Source organism: Polypterus senegalus, chromosome 5 (genome assembly GCF_016835505.1).
Source record: "Polypterus senegalus isolate Bchr_013 chromosome 5, ASM1683550v1, whole genome shotgun sequence".
Lineage (NCBI taxonomy): Eukaryota > Metazoa > Chordata > Cladistia > Polypteriformes > Polypteridae > Polypterus > Polypterus senegalus.
This window is the reverse complement of record NC_053158.1, coordinates 66,030,334-66,050,485: the sequence shown is the minus strand read 5'-3', so window position 1 is coordinate 66,050,485 and position 20,152 is coordinate 66,030,334. Positions and strand designations below refer to the sequence as shown.

Genomic DNA, 20,152 nt, shown 5'->3' with positions numbered 1-20,152 from the left:
CTGGAGTACCCAGATAAAGCCAAACAGGCATGAGGAGAATATGTACACTGTTTGCACATGGTGGAATTGAGACTCTTACAGCATGAAGCAGCACCACTAATCACCCTTCATCTCAATTAGGCTCTTTAAAAACGACACAGATAAATACCAGAAGAAATTGATGAAATTAAAATTTACACAAGTGTTACAAAGAAATCTGTTCCTTTGCACAGTATAAATGTTTGCTAAATTCCTTTTAAAACTAAACTAAATTCCTTTTGAAACAGCCTGATCTGTCTATTTTCAGTAAGGGTTGAACAAAATGAGCACATTTTTTTGTGGACTGGGATTCAAGGTTTTCTTACTTGATTAAAAAGGGCAACCAAAATCTTCATGCAGCAGTGAAGTTGGATGTTATGTTAGGAACTGCTTCAGAATAAGATGAAATCTTTTTATCCACCAAGATTCAAGGCCTGATGTTATCCTATCAAGGTCTTTGGCAGCTTGATGCTATGCAAATAGCAAAACAGGGAGTAATCCTAGTCGGTATACCCTCAGTTTCATGACACACACCTACTGTACACAAACACACACTCACTTATACTTTTAACAATCAACTTAATAGCTTGAAGGAAAATGAGAATTCCTTGGGTGTTGATTAGGCCATTGGGGCTGCTTACCCTGTTGTCTATGTGTGGATTCCAATGCCTCAGTGCAGCGACGGGGACTCTGTGCTGTAAAAATGGCACTGTCCTTTGGATGAGACTTAAAACTGAAGTCCTGACTCTCTGCGGTAATTAAAATCACTTGAAAAAAGTAGGGTTTATCCAAATGCACTGGCTAAATTGCCCACCATGGCCTAGTCATTTTGGCCTCCTCATCATCTCCTGACTCTAATTGGCTATCTCTTTCACCCCTTCACCACCTTACAACTAATGTGTGCTAAGTGTAATGGTGCAATAATAGCTGCTTTCGCATCATCCAGGAGGGTGCTACACATTGGTGGTGGTTGAAGTGGTTCCTCTCTGTTTATGAAAAGTGCTTTGAGTGATGAGGAAAGCACTTTATAAATGTAATTGACTAATATTATTTATTTATCAGACAGAAGAGACCAGTCCAGTCAACGTGGGATGTCAGTGCCATTAGGGACAACTTTACTTGACTTGAGTATAGCACCAATTAATTTTCTCTGTATCAACAGCAGAGTGTCAGTGCACTCTGTGATTTTAACAATAAAATGTGTGCCCTAGAGGCAGATAGATTACTTTAAATAATGTGGATGGAGTAATGTGCTATGTTAAGTGGAAAACAGCGTGACATTGACTCAACTGTGTTACCTTTGTATGTAATAGGATAATCAAAATAAAATTCTTCAAAGAGAATTGTTTTAAACACAAGGCAGTGCATTATCCATTTAACTGTGCAACTGCATTTTGCATATTAAGGGTTTCTTTCATTTTGGTAGATTTTGCATGAGTACACAAACATATGTTAGTTTTTCTGGAATTATTGGGTTAGGATATACCTTATCCTAACACATTCAAAGCAGAAGTGCTCATATAGATGAAAGGGTTATATCCGCAGATGTTCTGTAATCTTGCGGTTTTAGATCATCAGGTAAATGTTAAGTGGAAAATGGAAAAAGCCGTAGTGTATATTTAAATGGACTAATTGGTTGCCTTGTTGAAATAAATGAAGGTCCGCATATTTGTTTCATGGAAAATTGCAACCTTGAGAAGCATTTAAAGAATGCCTCAGTTCTTTCCATTACATCATTCTTCAGGCCGAGTAAACATACCATAAACTGACCTGCTGGGGCTTACAACTCTGCCTGTCGTTGAGCACACAGGTCAGGCATCCAGTGCTTGTATGGTCATTGGGACTGAGAACTGTTTATTTTTCAATTAGTATTTCCGTGGAGAGGAAATACGGTTTTAGCAGACATACACAAATACACAGACCATATAATTTGGTCATCATGCAGTTTCTTCCAAAGAATGTTTGGTGTGGTTTAATCTGAAACAAAGAGGTATCATTTAGATGTGTTTGCCTGGGAAACTGGGTGATTTACTGTATGTAAGGCTGTTTATGCAAACCATTAGAATCAGAAGTAAGGAGAATATTATTTCTTTGAATATGGCTATGCAAAACATTTTCATAATCTGTACAGTATGGCGAGTACATAAGCTTAACTCACTGTAAGCCAAGCAGCATCTCAACAAATTGCTTGGGTGTAATGTGAGACTGCAATCATTTTGCATATTATATTTTGAGATTCACTTTTTATTGAATATAAAATAAATCTTTACCTTACTTCTCTCTTAAAAGAGCCCACAGTGCCGATATCAGACTTTGCAGTACTCTGACTAATGTATTTATTTGCATTTTTAACTTTCCCATCCTTTTTGATGGGATGTGCAGTTTTAAAGCAGCGAGGCATTGTTGTCACTTGCCAGTGAATGTGACCTTAGTTTTGTGTGTAATGCTTTTAGATTTAATATCACAGCTAAGTGAACTGACGAATTGAATATACACTGGGTGAACAGCGTTATTAGAAAGTATTAGACATGAAAAGCAATGTACTGTATTTTAATGAGTTCCATTAAATTTATTTTATACACTGGTCAACGCTTCTACTCCAAAAAGTGCCTATGTTAAATAATGACAGACATTTAATTATGGTAGGTCTTCAACAGACTTGACCACAATTGGTTTTGCATTCAAATTTGTGTAATGATCCACAAAAGAGTGTTGCAGCTCAATTTGCTCATTCTGCTGCGTTTTAATGTGGCCCACTGAGTTGGAGATTTATAATGTCATGTTTGCTAATGCAGTGGCACAGTAATTCATAGTCAAGTGCAACAAAGTCTTACAGTAAATGGCTGCCTGGTTAGTGAGTAGTTTGAATCAACAAGTGACTGTCTTCTGGTTCTAATTATACAAGTTTTGTTCCCAATGATTTTGCCAATACTGTGTTCAAAATTTAGTAACTTTGAAGGATGCACTTCTTCAGTAATGAGCATGATTTGACTTGTGGTCTTTCATCAAAAACTTCAAAATACTGATCAGCTGCATGAAATGAAATTTTCAAAGCTGAGTTTTTAACAGGCAATGATGTATATATGGTGTAAAGACCGCACCATGTAACTAATTATATGAAAAAAAAAATAAAATGAAGTTTTGCTTCCAGTGCTTTTTATTTCGACACTCTTTGCATGACTGATTCAGTACTATGTAATGATATTTTCCAGAGGATTTGAAAAGGTCTATGATTTTTCACTTTGCTTGTTGTAAAACTGAGGGAGCAATAGATATAAATTTTCCTCTCTGTTTATTGTGAACATTATGAGATTTGTCACTGGTATAATGCTGCACGCATTAGTTTTAATCTTTCTGTAGGAAATTGATTTCATGCTTCAGTGCTGCTGTGTTTCTGGATTAAATATTTACTTTGTACATAAGCTTGTATGAAGGCTGAATATACTGTGTTACCATTTAACATGTTTTGAGGTAAGGTATGCGAGTTATTTCAGTAAGGAAGATGCAAGTTTGGAGGTGATGTAGTTACACTCACTAAGTATGGTGTTGCAGAGTGGTAACGTGTTGCATGTTGATTCGCTCTTCCAAGTAAGAATTTCACTGTACTGTTTACTTGACCATCATGGCACTATAAAGCTGGAAATGTATAACTTTATTTCAATCTGTTTCTCCGAAATGCCTTATAGCACTGTACTTTAAATTCTTGTACATGGAATGTGTTATTAGTTTTTGTCTATCCATTATCTGAATCTGCTGCCTCCATTTAGGTGTCATCAGTTAACTTGACATGAATGTCACGATTGTGGGAGGAAACTGAAGTACCTGGGGGACCTACGTAGATGCAGGGCTGGCAACTGAACCAGGGTCCCAAGAGTTGTGAGGATAGATCACGCCGTTTGTGGTGGTGCTTTTAACTAGCAGTGATTGCTGGAGCCAGACTCTGTTCTACCCCAGTGGCTATGTATTAAACATTTTGAATAATGACAGTAATAGCATTTCTCAGTTAGTTCTGAAAGATTCATCTTGATATGTGTTGAAACAGTAGTGACAACCAAAGTGGCTTAGAAAAAGAAAAATTAAACAAAAAGTCTGATCTAGCCCTATTTAGACATAGGTAAATGATTATTCTTTTATAGTTAACTATTTTGAAATCTTTAACATTATGATTGGTCTCTAAAATAATATTTCAGTATATTCAGTTTTCAGATATATTTTGGTGTTTGCACTGTTTGGTCAGCATGATCATAAGACACACACATATTCACATCATACCTAACTCACTGTGCACATCGGGCAGGCACTGATGGAGGAATGCTGCACTTTAAACTCTTTAGTTGCTGCTTCAGTCCTCTCTTGTGTCTTAAACAATGTATGTAAATAACTGAACGATGTCTCTGTGCTTGTTACACACTCTCATTAAATGGCAATAAGCATGGGTGCCCAAAAAGTATACAGTGTATTCTAGTCCCGGGGGACAGTCTTACTTGGTCCCGTGGAGGCTGCCGGGGAGACTGCGGGATTTGGAAGTCCCTACTCCGTAAGGCTCCAACCTCACCTGGAAGTGCTTTGGAATTGCAGCGTCATATCACCGGAAGCACTCCCGGGATTGGATAAAAGGAGCTGCCTGCCTCATGTCAAGGAGCCAGAGTCACAAATAAGAAAGATGAAGCTTGGGTGGAGGAGTGGAGGAGGCAGAAAGATGAAGACAGAGAGAGACAACAGAGTTACAGACTCCTCTATTATTGTGTGGTGCTTTGTGACTGTGTCTGAGGTGGGAAACTCTTTAGGGATGCGTTTCCAACAAATAAATCCTCTTATTTATTTTATTCTTGTGTCTATGCCTTTGTGTCGGGTGTTTGGGAAGCTGGAGTGCTCCCTGGTATCCACATAATAGAATATAGAGGCCACCAGAACAGTTGGCACTTAGGGAAGCAACAGTTAGAAGGAATATTTCGTAGTCAATTTCAGCATTTAAATATTGTTGATCGTGTAACATTATAAACTTTAGTTGTGACTCAAACAGAATTAAGTTTCAGTTTTTTTTGTTTTTTTTATAGTACTCTTTACTGAGTGCAGACGCAGAGCTCTTTGGCCAGTTCTCAGTTGAAATGTAAGCACAAACTTTACAAATTACTAATTACATAATGAGTACACATAAAGACACCAGTTTGTTTAAACAGACAATAAAACACAGTAGTTTTATGTAGATGGATAACATAAATGGAGTCCAGCAGTATCTGTTCATTAATTAATTGCTGAACTGTGAGAATCTTGCTGTATTGCCTTGCAGTACCCACACAAAGTCCTACCTCCATTTTAGTAATGACTGTGATGCCAGTTTCTTGCACACTCTGGATTATCCCCTCTGGAAATTAATTCAACTTAAGACTTGTTATCATCCCTGTTTTTTTAGCACTATAGTTTCTGCATTCTTGTACTTTACAAAATCTTAGTAAAAAAAATGTCAAAAATAAATAAATAAGATAAAAGCTCCCACTATAAAAGCTGACCACATTACCCATTAGCTGACTAAGCCACACTGGCCTTTTTTAGTTTTCATTATCTTCAAGACTACACTGAAATCAGGCAATAATGGCTACATTATGACATTCAGATATTTTTGCACATTTGTAGGCCATTTATCTGACGTTGTGTGATTAAATAGACAACAGCCTTTTATATGTTACTGCTGCATGTGAGCGACGTCTTATCATTGTGGTGGGAAAATACAGCGCATTCTGAATTGCCTGGCATGGACAATCGTACTCATTCATGAACAATTTGATAAAAAAAATGAGTTTCACACACAGTTGAGAAAACTGTGCATGCTACAAAGATGGGCGAGTAGCTAAACTAGATATACTAGATGTAGATATACTATGTATACTAGATATGCTAAACAACAAAGGCTTTTCCTTGGGATAAAACACTTTAGCCATGTTTGATGTTACTGGGAAAGGGCTGAGAATTGATGCATTATTTCCCTGGTGATAATTCTGTTCAGTTTGGTACCATTCTTCTGGGAGCACTGGAATGTTATTTTTGGAAATCTATAGATGAAGTAAAATATAGAATGATAATTATTGTTCTACATTTCTGTCTCTGGAGTCCATTTTTCACAATAATTTCTTTGAAAATTTTGGAGATAATGAAAATCTGTCTTTTTTTTTTTTCTCGTAAATGACTTCGATATTATTTCAATTACCATCTTATTTATAGGAATGTCATCTGACAGCTGTATTCACATTACCTTTGAGAAATAAAGGCTCTGGAAACCCATCATGTGCTGTGAAATGGAAATAAGGCCCATGAGAATTGAACTGGGATATTTAGTCTAACACTCCATAACAAATACTGTAGTGTAGTGTGCTTTTATAGGTCACTACCTGTGGGTATAATCATGAAATTAACTGTATAATAAAACAGTTACTGCAAAAACATGTTTTACAAGCCTACTATTGAAGAATTGATCTTACTTTGCTTCATTAAAATGTAACAGCTAATGCATTATCACTGTCAGAAACTTGAGGGACATTCTCAATAAATAAGACATACCTTTTAAAAAAAGAATTGAACTGTTCAGCTGGGCATACTTTCATACTGTAATTGTATGTCACATTTATATATTGGAAGGAGGACTTACTGGCAGCAGCATAGCAGCATGTCATATTTATAAAGAATGGGCCTCAGAAATTGGCATGGAAGTAAACAGATGGATGGGGGAGATGACCGAAAGATTGGCACAAGTCCTCCTAGACATGAGATGGCATCAGTAAAGTTATGTGAATCCCTGCTTCAAATTAATGAAGGACCTGTCACCAAGATAGATTTGCAGGAGTGCTAGGCCCTGTAAATGGGAACCAAGGGTACAGCATATCTGGGACTGCAAAAAAAAAAAGCTTTGGTCAGAAGTCTTCATGAGTTTCAGAAGGAATTTACAACTCTGGGAGCATTTCCAGGAATTTCTACAGTAACTTTTGAGTGTTAAAGCCATCTCTTGGCCAGTGCAAAGTTGGAATGTAGTAGGGATGAATTATCAACTAGCTGGAGGAAGAGAGACCCGAGTTTGAGATAGAATCAGCATGTTGAAGTTCAAACAGAGAGCACTTTATTTTGGTACTTGGTGGTGGTCGAGCAAGTGGTCATGGATCCTATTGAGGACGACCCTAGCAAGGACCTTACCCGGCACCGAGAGCAGTGTTATCTCCTGTAGTTGCTGCAATCCAGGTAATTCACCCTTCCCTTTCCTGATAGGGACGACAAATCCCATTTTCCAGTCAGTTGGGATGATGCCAGTCTCCCAAATGGAAGCAAAGATTGCTTGTAATGCCAGGAGGATAGCCTTACCACCAGCCTGGAGAAGTTCACCTTGGATACCACAGATCCCTGCAGCCTTTCCCTACTTCAACTGTTTCACCTTGTGCAGTCTGGATGGTTCACAGCTAACTGGAGGATCAGTCTCAAGAACCGTGAACTCTGAGATATCCAACGTCCTAGCCGGAGGATCAGCTTTAAAGAACTGCTCAAAGTAGCCAGCCCAGTGGGTCACAACTGCAGTGTCATCTGTAAGGACCGTTCCATCAGCCGCCCTGATACCCTGTGACTCTTAGAGGAACAGATTCAGATGTGCGTAATGCTTCGATACCTCTGTAAGGATGTGGGTCGCTAGACCACAGATGGTGTGTCACTCGCTTACAGATTCCTCTTACATATGCCTCTTTATCTGCCCTCACAGCCCTTGCAGCTGTCCCTCTCAGTTCCTGGTACAGGCCATAGTTGCCATTAAGCTGTGCACTGTGACTCCTCTCGATGATATCCAGGGTGCCCTGTGAGATGAAACACCTCCTTCTGGGAACACCGGTAACACCAACACAACCCTCAGCAACCTTCAGGGTCTTGTCACAGAAGGTCTCCCACATCACATTAGGATCAGCAGTCATACCCAAATCTGCAAGTTCCTCACACAAACTGCATGCAAAATCCCCAGAAACAGCCTGGTCTTGGAGCCTGGCCAATTCCAGGCTCATTTTCCTAGTAGGTGGTAACCTACTGGACCTAAACTGGATCTTAAGAGTAGCAACAACAAGTCTGTGGTCAAAATTTAAAACTGGGCAGTTCTGTAGACCCTGTAGTTTTGCAAGAGCCTCCAGTGTCTGCCCACAAGGATGTGATCGATGTCCTTCACCGCACCACCAGTATTGGAATACCAAGTCCAACGATGCGGTTCTGGGTGCTGGAATCAGGATCCAGCGATACGCAGCCTCTGACCTTTTGCAAAGTCAAGGAACATGGCGCCACTTTCACCACGGTCACCAAACCAATGGGGACTGAGACAATACTCATAGGCAGCCCTGTCAGTGCCAGTGGCTGCATTAAAGTCACCCATGACCAGAGGTGTTTCACCTCGCGGACACCCATCAACCACTGAGCGAAGCTGCAAATAAAATGTCTCCCTCACCGAGACATCAATCACTGTGGTCGGAGCATACACTGAGACAACATCCAAGACCCCCCGGGAGTGCTGTAATCTGAGTCTCATAATACGCTTGTTGAAAGGAGCGACATTGGACACCATCGGAAGAAGCCAATCCGCTATAGCAACAGCTACTCCCTGAGTATGACAGCCATCAGAGCGACAAGACCAATTAAAGGTGTATCCACCTACAGAGATCTGGCCAGTCCCCGGTCTGCGCACTTCAGAGAGTGCTGCCACTGAAATGCAGAGTTTACGCAGCTCCTCTGACAGCAGAGGAAGATGATCATCTTGCCGAAGAGACCAGACATTCCGTGCTCCTACCTGTATGGGCCGTCTCAAATTGGGACCTGAGTGCTACTGTGCAGCAGGTGACACCTCAGCACCACACCAGTTCCGATCCCCAACAGACCTGACCCCATTGGCTCTCCTACGGTTTCGACTCTTCTGGGGATGGGGCTCCTGAGGGCTTTCCCCCATCGCCTTAATGATGCGAGCAGCCTTCCTATGGGCGGCTGCAGCAGAGCTACTCCAGCGGAGAGCAAAAAAGGAGTCCTTTCTGTAGTCTCGGAGCTTTGTGTTTTTTTATGGTGGCTGGAGTGCCAATTCTGCCACCAACCCCCGTGATTTCCCTGCAAGTTGGATGACCGCTTGCAGGGCCGGATGCAGTTTTACGCCACATCTAGGATCCGTGATCACTTGCTCACCTACTAGCAACTGGAACAGTCTGGTTTTACGCCTGAGAAGTCTACCATCGACCGCATCCTGGCACTGAGGGTTCTCATGGAGCGCAAACATGAATATCGGTAGAGTTTCTTTGCAGCCTTTGTCGATTTTTTTAAATCTTTCGACTCAGTTGATCGAGCTGCCCTGTGGGACATCCTGAGTGTATGTGGGATCCCTTCGAGGTTGCTGGATATCATGACCGGCCTGTACACTGGTACTGTGAGTGCTGTGCAGAGTGGAGGCAGGACCTCTGTTTTTTTTCCCAGTTGATTCTGGGGTTCATCAGGGGTGTGTTCTTGCTCCTACTCTGTTCAATGCTTGTATGGACTGGATGTTGGGCAAGGTCGTGGGGTCCAGTGGCTGTGGGGCATCTGTTGGTGAGGAAAGATTCACAGATCTTGACTTTGCTGACAATGCTGTGATCTTCGCGGAGTCAATGGAGGCTCTGATTGGGACACTCGAGGGACTGAGTGAAGAGTCTGAGTGTCTGGGCTTGTGAGTGTCCTGGATAAAAGATCCAAGATCCAAGCCTTTAATGACCTCTTGGGCACAGCCATCAGCAGTGTGTCTGTTTGTGGAGAGAGTGTTGACCTTGTTGAGAAGTTTAATTACCTTGGCAGTGACATTCATGTCTCTGGTGACTCTTCCTTTGAAGTCAGTAAACGGATTGGGAGAGCATGGGGGGTCATGAAGTCACTGGAAAGGGGAGTGTGGCGCTCCTGATATCTATGCAAAAGGACAAAGGTCCAAGTCTTTAGATTCCTGCTTCTTTACGTCTTGCTACTGTATATGATTGCAAGACATGGACGCTATCCAGTGACCTGAGACGAAGACTGGACTCCTTTGGTACTGTGTCTCTCTGAAAAATCCTTGGGTACCGCTGGTTTGACTTTGTGTTGAATGTGCGGTTACACATGGAGTCCCAAATGAGGCACATCACCTGCATTGTGAGGGAGCGTCAGTTACGGCACTTCAATCATGTGGCGCGTTTCCCTGAGGGTGATCCGGCTCATAGAATCCTCATTGTTGGGGACCTGAGTGTCTGAACCAGGCCAAGGGGTCGCCCACGTGGCAGATAGACGGTCATTTCCGTTGGGTTGGATTGGACTGCTTGTCTGCCTGGGGGTTGCCAACCGGGAACTACAGTTGTTTCATTGTGTAGTGAGTGCGGCAACGCACTGTACCAGTGCATGCTCCCCAACTTGACTTGACTTGACTTGTGGTGGTTGAGAGGAGGAGCCACATCACTTGCTAGATAGGAGTCTGCACCTACATAGTTAATCACAGCAGATTTCTTTCGCTTTTGCCCAGTTTATTATTTGTATATTCCATTTGATCATCCCTGTATTGATTATTTGTACAATAAACATACCATTTTATTTTACTTAGGCCTTCTTGGCATCTTTGTGTCAAATGACTACTACAGGAATGCCTTTTGTCATTTATAATGTGTACATATTGTATTTTAAGTACCTGCTGGTCTCTATTTATGAAACAATTAGCTAGTTAAGACTGAATATCCAGTATATTGAATTCTTATATAAATATAGTGCGTGTGTGTGTATATTGTAATAAAGAAGACCACAAAGCATAAAGGTTTGGGTTTTTTAGACCATGTATACTGTAAAGCAAAATAATTTCAGGTTACTGTTTTCATCAAGTACAACAGACAAAAAAAGATGGCTGGACGTACAATTTATAAGGGGGGTTGAAAGTGAAGTAAAGTGATGCTGGGAAAGCTGTGGTGATGGATGGGAAGATGACGTCATCAGGAGGGGACCAGAGGTTAGAAAGGAATCCGGAAAAGGCTAGTTTCAGTAGGCATCTGGGAAAACTTATGGCGACGGTGCTTCGTTCTTTCTGCGGGAATAGAGAAAGAGAGGTTAGTACCCTGCCATTGTCCCCTGGCATGACTTGTTGCTGTGTACGTCAGGTCCTTAAGCTGCTCCCCATGCGCTCGTGTGTGACAATATATATATCGTCACAGGTGACTGGGGATGGTACCCAGCCGGGACGCTCCGGAGGACTGGAGGAGGGCTTATGCCTCCCCCAGACCACATGGGGGCGACAGCCCTGGTGGCTTTGGGGACCACGGGAACTGAGCTTGGAAGCTCAACCCTATAGGGGCCTGTGGTCACCGCCAGGGGGCACCCCAATGCCTTTGGAGCCCTGGCCCTCAGCACTTCCGCTACACCCGGAAGTGCTGGGGGGAAGAAGACCAGGGACACCCGGAGTGCTTCCGGGTGCACAGCTGGCACTTCCACCACACTGGGGAGTGCCGACGGAAGCTAGCTGGGAGGCAACTTGAGCATGTCTGGGTGGGGATAAAAGAGGCTGCCTCCCTCCATTTGATGGCTGGAGTCGGGTGGAAGAGGACAGAGCTTGGAGGAGTGGAGTGGAGGCGGTCAGAAGAGGAAAGGCATTGTGAAAAGAGGTCTGGACGTTAGGGTGTTTGGTGCTGTGGCACTGGGTTTGTGCATGTTCATCATTGTATATATTTGTAAATAAACGTGTTGTGGTGCATTTAGCGATGTCTACCTGTCTGTGTCCAGGCTGCTTACCACAATATATATATTGTGAAATAATCCGCCTTGACACACAAAAAAAAGGTTTGGGGCAGCCACCTGTATACTTGAGCTTTGGCTGCAAAAGAGCAAAATAAAATGCACAGTTGTGTACAAATTGAGTACAAAACAGAACTGATTAACTGAAGGTAGTTGGCTGGGTTTTAAGGTCAGTCAGGGAAAGTGATGACATCGAGACAGGAAACAGAAGTGGAGTCATCGAGACTGGAGCTGGAAGTGACATAGTAGAGCCAGGAGCTGGAATTGACGTCCCCTGTGTTGGTGCTGCAGAGATTAATAGAGAGTGGAAATAATACACTCTGCCAGCCCCTGGCCTGGCGTGGAATTGCCTTCTTTTGAGCCCTCTAGCTGCCTCTCATGCGCAAGTGTTTAACAATATATATTATTATATTATATATATTATATATATAGTAACAGATAGCCCGACAGGAGGAGATGGGACAGACAGACATGACACCAATGTCCACAACACACGTTTATTTCACACTATTTACAACAGGTTCCAGCGACTCACACACGACTCCTCCAGTCCTTTGTCTCTCTTCGGCCAACTCCACCTCCTCCAATGGTTGTGAGGTGGCCCCTTTTATCACACCCTGGATGTGCTCCAGGTGCTCGGTGATGGTCTTCTGGCAGCACTTCCTGGTGTGTGGCGGAAGTGCTGTCTTCCAGGGCTCTGGAACCATCCAGGCGCCCCCTGGGTTTGGCCATGGACCCCCCACAGGGTTGAGCTTCCCAGTTCCGTATCCATGGTCCTTGCTAGAAATCAGGGGGGCTGTCCTCTTGCGCCCAGGGGAGACATTGCCCCTTTCCTGGTCCTTCCCTGATCTAGACGTCCCGGCGGGGCAAGGTCCCTGGTCGTCTGCCTCATATATATATATATATATATATATATATATATATATACACAGTATATATATATATATATATATATATATATATATATATATACTGTATACATATATGATGTATTTATTGTATATGCACATTTATGCATTTGCACTTTAAACATGTTTATATGGTAGGTTCAAATCCCAGAATAACTTCTGAAGTACTGTATTCACATTCTTATATTCTTTTTATTTCTTTTAGTGAAATGCAGCTCCTGATGCAGTAGTTAGTGTTACTGAAAAATTGTTCTCATCTTCCCTGTGACGCACCACATCAAAAACTTCTTCAAAGCAGACAGACAAGATTAAAAATGAGAAAGTAACACATAAAGAAAAAAATTTTTACTTAGAAAAGCTGCTTTAGAATTTCAACTCTGTATGCTGCTTTATCTAATTGCTGAAAAGCATACAATTTTAGTATAAAGAATAGCCAGCTGATCCCATCCAAAATCTCATGAGAGGCTAGAGATCAACCAAAGAAGTAGAAGTTTAAGGTGTAGTATGTGATTGCAATCCTGGCTGAAGCACATTTCTTTTCTTTTCAGTAATTTTGCTATGTATTTTGGGGGGTGTTTTTTTGTTATAATATTTATTTATTTTATTCAATTTCACCCTTGGGACATATAAAATGCTATCTGTCTATCAATCTGTGTTATTAATACTGAACACAAAGGGATATTGTGTAAGGAGCCTCTTATGATTTAGATGATGGTAAAAGTGTTGCCTCTCAGGAAATGCTGGGACCACTTTTTGTTAATTTCTATAAATTGATGAAAATGTATCTAGTGAGCTGGCAAAATTTACAGAAGACTGTAAGCAAAGTTTAAGAAGTGCCAATATTATGGAATCAGTTGAATCATTATTGATGTAGCTTTAAAAGACTCATACTTGGGTAGATATGCAAGTTGCAGAAAGTTAAATTAAAGTGTTATTTTTGGCAACTATAAATGACAGCTATGACTTCATGATGGGGGTTTCAAACTCGAAAATGCACTTAATGAGACAGTGTACTGACGCAATTAGGAAGGCTTATAGGTTGGATTATAGCACAATGTCAAAGGTACAAATGAAAGGGAGTTATTCTGAAGCTAACCAACAAATTAGTGAGGCCTCATCTGTACTATTGTTTTTTACAATAAAGATATAATCGCACTAGAGAGAGCTTGGGGAGGCCTAACCAGACATATCGCAGGACTGTGTGGTATGAGCGATGAAGAGAGACTGAAGGAGTTGAGACTCTTCAATTTAGGCATTTGAAGGTTAAATGGAAAAATGGATGAAGTCTTTGGAATTATGAAAAGAATCAGTACTGTGGGTGCCAGCTGTTACTTTAAAACAAATTGTTTAAATGGAACAGGGGGGCAAGGATGAAAGGCAGTTAAGGGTACATTTCACACTTGATATAGTAGATGTTAGGTAAATAGGAGTTGAAGAACTATCTTCAGCTAAATGGCTTGCTTTTGTAAAAGTTATCCTTATATTGTAATGAAACTTAACAGTAAGGTGGAAAATGAATATTCAAGATTTTTCTTTTACTGATCCCCAGGCAGAGTAGGTAGGCCAATTTATTTTTCTCAGGCACCTTCTATTTGAGCCATCAGTATCAGGATTATTAGATGTCTGCATGCTGCTGGGGAGATTTTCAGGACGTCAGTAACATTTTGCTTTATGATGAGTGAGCCTTTTGAAGGTTTTAAATGTTCTCTTCACTTTCGTTTGTATGAAGGTTGTGTAAAGTGACTAGATATCCCCCTCCTGAGGTGGTGGCAGTGAAAGCAAATGATGGTAACAGAATAGGGGAATTTTGCCGCTAATATTTGAGGGTTTTCATTCTTGATCATGATTCAAGGACGGACCTCCTTTAGAACTGAAATGTCATAGCCAGCTACAGTAGTTCCATTACCTAACAATGGATGACGCATAGTAATTTCTACTTAGACATAAGCATTTAGTGGAAATCAATGTTAATATTGCTTTTTATGCTTATGATCCCCATGAACATCTAGAGAAGGAACTGATGTCTTTACTATGGACAGTGTTTTGGAAATAATGTACCTGAGCTGTTTAAGTGCTGAAGTATTCTGGTTTATATCACAATGAAAGGAATAAACATCCATCCATTATCTAATCCCAGCCAGCACAAGGCAGGAACAAACCCCGGGCAGGGTGCTAGCCCACCAAAGGGCACACACACCAAGCACACTCTAGGGACAATTTAGGATCGCCAGTCCACCTAACCTGCATGTCTTCGGACTGTGGGAGGAAACCCACGCAGACACGGGGAGAACATGCAAACTCCACGCAGGGAGGACCCAGGAAGCGAACCCAGGTCTCCTTACTGCGAGGCAACAGCGCAACCACTGTGCCTCCGTGCTGCCCAGGAATAAACATACTGTTGAATTCTTTGATAATCTTTGTGATCATAATTGTTATTTTTTCAAGGTGAATTCTGGGATTTCTGGTTCCACTGAAGGCCGAGTTACAATACTACAATACTACAGTAAACAGCGCTTTTAATGACACGCAGCAAAACCAGTTCAACTTGAGCTTTCTCTCATTCCTCCTGTTTTCTGCAACATTCTTAATGTCAGGTGGATTTGTGACGTTATCTTTGTCTTGCATGAACAAATAATTGTGGGCTTGGGTGTGGGTGTGTGAACTTGTTTTGTATCGAACTGGCATTTCATTCAGGGTTGGTGCCTGTCTTGTACCTCCACTATTGTTAGGTCTCAGTTCCTAATCTCCAAATTGCAAATGGCACATCATATTGTCTAGGGGCTTTTTGGATTTTATTAACAGATTCAAAATTAAATGAGAAGTTTGATATTATTGTACTGGTACTCACATTAAATCAGTGAATTTTTATTTTACTATTGAAAGTATTTTCCAAGCATGTTAGCCCTGTTTTCAGTAATTAATGTTTTTCAATTCTTAGGTTCTATCAATACTCCTGACACCATTAATATTTGATTTTACGGTGAACATACCAACACTGCTTTGGTAAGTTTGAACAGGTCTTTATTTTGTTCAGTGACTGACTCAGTCTTTTTTATTAATGTAACTATCAAATAATTAAAGTATAAGATTACTAAAAAGTTATATTTAAAGTTTATATTGTTTAATTATCTATCAGTTCTCATTGGGGGTTACATTCCTAAAAAACCCTAGGAATACAAACACCACAGATACTGAGGGATTGATCCTATGGGATGTCGGCTTGGGAGAGGGGACCGACAGGAGGAGATGGGATTGAGTTGGCGTTCCAGCTCTCTACTCTCACCCTGAAAGTCTCGGGAATGATCCTTCCACAGGTTTACCTACAGAAACCTACCTATTAGTTTTACTTCTTTGATAATCAAGTCCGATTGTCTTCTAAATGCTCTTCTAAACAGCAGAAGAGCAGACTTGTGAACCTTGTTAAACCTTCCAATTAGTAATAGAGACGGCCATTATGTCCAAACGGCAGAGACTTAATTAGTGCAAGTTTATGACCTACAGTTACTGGGAATTCCTTGTTCGTGAGGAAAATATTACAAGCCTTAGTCTCCATTACAAATGGGCATCTTACCCATGCCTCTTGACACTGTTCATACAACTGCAAATAGGTGTCAGTAGACCGTGGATGTCATAATAGTGGATACGCAAATCTGTGGAAATGGAATCCGCAGATAGTGAGGATGTACTTCATGTAGTTTCTTTATTTTTCTACTCCTCCAGAAACTTTTTCGAAATGATTGGGTTTGATCAACTTGCATTTTTTACTGCAACTCATGAAATAAAATTTTAACTATATATCTAGAATTGTGAAAGAAAGTAAAATATTGACATCTTTATTTATCAGCCGAATTTATGTAATCACATGGAAATCAGTGGAGTATCTGTTATTGATTTGCTGTGAATTATAATATTTCTGCATTTCTGGTGAAGTCTTACTAAAATGAGATAATTAATATTGTGGTAGATAGGTGAAGTGTTTTATTTTTCAGATAAAGGGAGTAGGCTTCAATTTTTGGATGACACAAAATTTGATAAGACAATTCAAAATGTACACAGAAGATCTTAATTTCAATTAAATGTAGGCATATGTGAAGTGATAAAATCATTTACATTTAAAATATGGCTGAGGCCGACTGACAATGAAGATGCCATTTGGATAAACACGACCTAACAACACTAGAGACTGTGTAAAGAAGATCAACAAAAGTGCATATCTTTAGTCTTAAACAGATAAAGCACTATAGTGATTAGAACAATCAGAGGAGAACAGACCATTCAGCCCAAAAAAAGCTCGCCAGTCCTATCCACTTAATTCTTCCAAAAAACATCAAGTCAAGTTTTGAAAATTCATGAAGTCTTACTGTCTACCATGTTACTTGGTAGATCATTCCAAGTGTCTGTGTTTCTTGGTGTAAAGAAAAACTTCCTACTGTTTGTGTGAAACTTACCCTTAACAAGTTTCCAACTGTGTCCCTGTGTTCTTGATGAACCCATTTTAAAATAACAATCTCGATCCACTGTACTAATTCCCTTCATAATTTTAAATACTTCAATCATCCATCCATCTATCCATTATCCAACCTGATATATCCTAACTGCAGGGTCACGGGTTGTCACCTCTTAATCTACTTTTGCTGTTTCTAAAATCTTTCTTCAAAATTCATCCCCTGTAGCCCTGGAATCCACCTAGTTGCTCTTCTCTTGACCTTTTCTAGCACTGTAAGTCTTTTTTGTATCCTGGAGACCAAAGCTCCCCACTGGCCTCACCAGTACGTTATAAAGCTTGAGCATAACCTCCTTGGACTTGAACTCCACACATCGTGCTATATAACATAACATTCTGTTAGCCTTCTTAATGGCTTCTGAACACCTTCTGGAAGTCAATAGCTTAGAGGCCTAAATCCTTCTCATAAGGTGTACACTTGATTTTCAGTCCTTCCATTGTGTATTCAGACCTAATATTTTTAATTCCTATATGTAATACTTTACATTTACTGACATTAGATATCATCTGCCATAAATGTGCCCAGGCCTGTGTGCTGTCCAAGTCCTTCTGTAATGATTTATCAGATTTCAGATTATCTGCCAATCCACCTAACTTGGTATCACCTTCAAACTTAACTAGCTTGTTACTTATATTCCTATCCAAATCTTTTATATATGTTAAAAATAGCAGTGGCCCCAGCACTGACTCCTGTGGAGCACCACTCTTAACATCAGCCAATTCTGATAAGGATGTGATGTCAAACAGGTCTTCATAACTTTTAAAGCCATTGATAAAGATTATTTATTAGAATTCTTCCCACTGGACAGTGAAACACAAACTCATGGACACTGGTTGAAGTTAATGGCAAAGGCATTCAAGAAACAAACCAGGAAGCTTTTTTTCAGCCATAGAGTTTTAGAAATGTTTACAGAAAAGCATGTGTTGAGTCATGCTAAAGTGGGTGTAAAAAGCTACATGCAAGAAAAAAATCTACCTGTCTACTGACCAAAGGAGTATAATGGCCTGAGTGGCCTTCACTTGTCTGTAAGCGGATTTATTTTCATGCAGTTTTGGAAGGAACTGGAGAGTTCCTGTACTATTCTGTACCCTCATTTGGCATATATGGTTTATATGTGATTTCATGAAGACGTTACCTCTTCACAATTCCTGCCTCACAATGTAACAATTGGACTAAAATTTACCATAAGCAGGCTGACAGATGAGTTTACAAGCATTTCTGGTAATACGATGATGGTTTTTAAATGCAATAGAGAAGACGCAGATGTTTAATTTATATTTGACTGCTGAGGTTGCATCAGTAATGAGGTTTAGAGGCCAAGGCCAGGCCGAAACCAAACACTTCACTGACTTAAAACATTCATAACTGGAGAGTTTTCTCTTCCTTTGAGTTCACTTGCATGATCACTCTACCATCAGTCCGGGGATGGCAATAAATGAATGATCATTACCCAATTAGTCAATTGGTTTTATCAAAAGTTTGGTCTTTTTTGGAATTACATGACCTCATTACATAGCAGTCACAAATATTGTAAATGATCAGTCTGATTAATAGTAAAGGTAAAAACAGTGGCTCTCATCTCAGTCCTGAGGTTTTTGTGCCAACCAACTTCTGTTTTTAATTAGAAGGTTGGCCTAATGAAGTGATTGGTTAGTACCCACTTATTGTGTTTTGGGGTCAATGTAAAAATAATGAAACTAAGTTTGGTAAATCGCTATTGAAATGTAATAAGCAGTTATATGGGAAATGTATTTTTTGCTTTTTAACAATATTTTCATCCTGATCATTGTTCTTTTCCAGTTTTTCTGGTTATTTAATACATTATTTACTAATTAGTGGGTCTGATGCTGAAGTAGTTGCAGCGTTTCATCATTCAGTGTTGTTTTCCCAGGTGTCTGCTCTGTTTCTTTTAATTTGTCATTATTAGGATACAAAGAAAGAAGCAAACTACACGAAAAAATGTTAGAATAATAGAAAAAATGATTTAAGCATTTAAAGATTTTGGAAAAAATAGAAATACTTCCAAATGTTATATAAATGTAAAAATCATATTATTGTGCTTTTCTGAATGTAAAATAAGAGAAGAGAAAAAAAGTCATGACATCAGTTATTATCACTTATTGTGAACCTAGATGGAACAAAAGCCTACAGCCACAGAGGGTCCTCAGAACTGAGTTTGAGAACCCCTGCGTTAAAACGACTTTCACTTTTTCATCTTTGGAAGCTTTGTTGTTTTTTTTTTTAAATCCACCCATCCATTATCCAACCCTCTATATCCTAACTACAGGGTCTTGGGGTTCTGCTGGAGCTAATCCCAGCCAACACAGGGCGCAAGGCAGGAAAAAAACCCTGGGCAGGGTGCCAGTCCACCACAGGACACACACCCACACACCAAGCACACACTAGGGACAATTTAGGATCACCAATGCACCTTACTTGCATGTCTTTGGACTGTGGGAGGAAACCCATGCAGACACAGGAAGAACATGCAAATTCCATGCAGGGAGGACCCGGGAAGCGAACCCGAGGTCTCCTAACTGCAAGGCAGCAGCACTGCCACTGCACCACCATGACACCCTTTTACACCCTTTTGCTTAAACCATACATGTTAAATATTTTTATATCACATACCTACCTTCTTTGTTTTGATGGAAGATGGAAGATGTGCGATAGATGGTAGAATGAGGCTTTAGGCCTCTATCAAGACAATCAAATAAGAATGGGGGAGTTAACATAATAAGAAAGCTGCACAATGAAAGTCCTGTTTCTTCAAGATCATAAAAAGCAGCCTTATTTTAAATGTGGAATGTTTGTCACAATCCAGACATTGATATCATGAAGACAGATGGGAAGATGTGGTGAATGGTATCAGAATTAACAGTGACATCAAGCAGAGCTAACGCAGTGGGTGGTCCAGCATCAGCATTTAGATAGCAGTTAGCATCCCAAAGCAAAACT

The 20,152-nt window shown here is 40.4% G+C and overlaps 1 protein-coding gene across 2 annotated transcripts in view; it reads left to right on the top strand.

The window, feature by feature from the left end:
* LOC120530326 (transmembrane protein 241) overlaps nucleotides 1-20,152 on the top strand; it is a 108,050-nt gene that overhangs the window by 70,304 nt on the left and 17,594 nt on the right. Inside the window, exon 14 of one of the 2 annotated variants that reach the window (XM_039754732.1) lies at nucleotides 15,628-15,692. The exons of the other annotated variant lie outside the window; for it this stretch is intronic. Coding sequence (XP_039610666.1) covers nucleotides 15,628-15,692 — 65 coding nt within the window. The remainder of the gene's footprint in view (nucleotides 1-15,627; nucleotides 15,693-20,152) is intronic. 2 annotated transcript variants of the gene reach the window in all.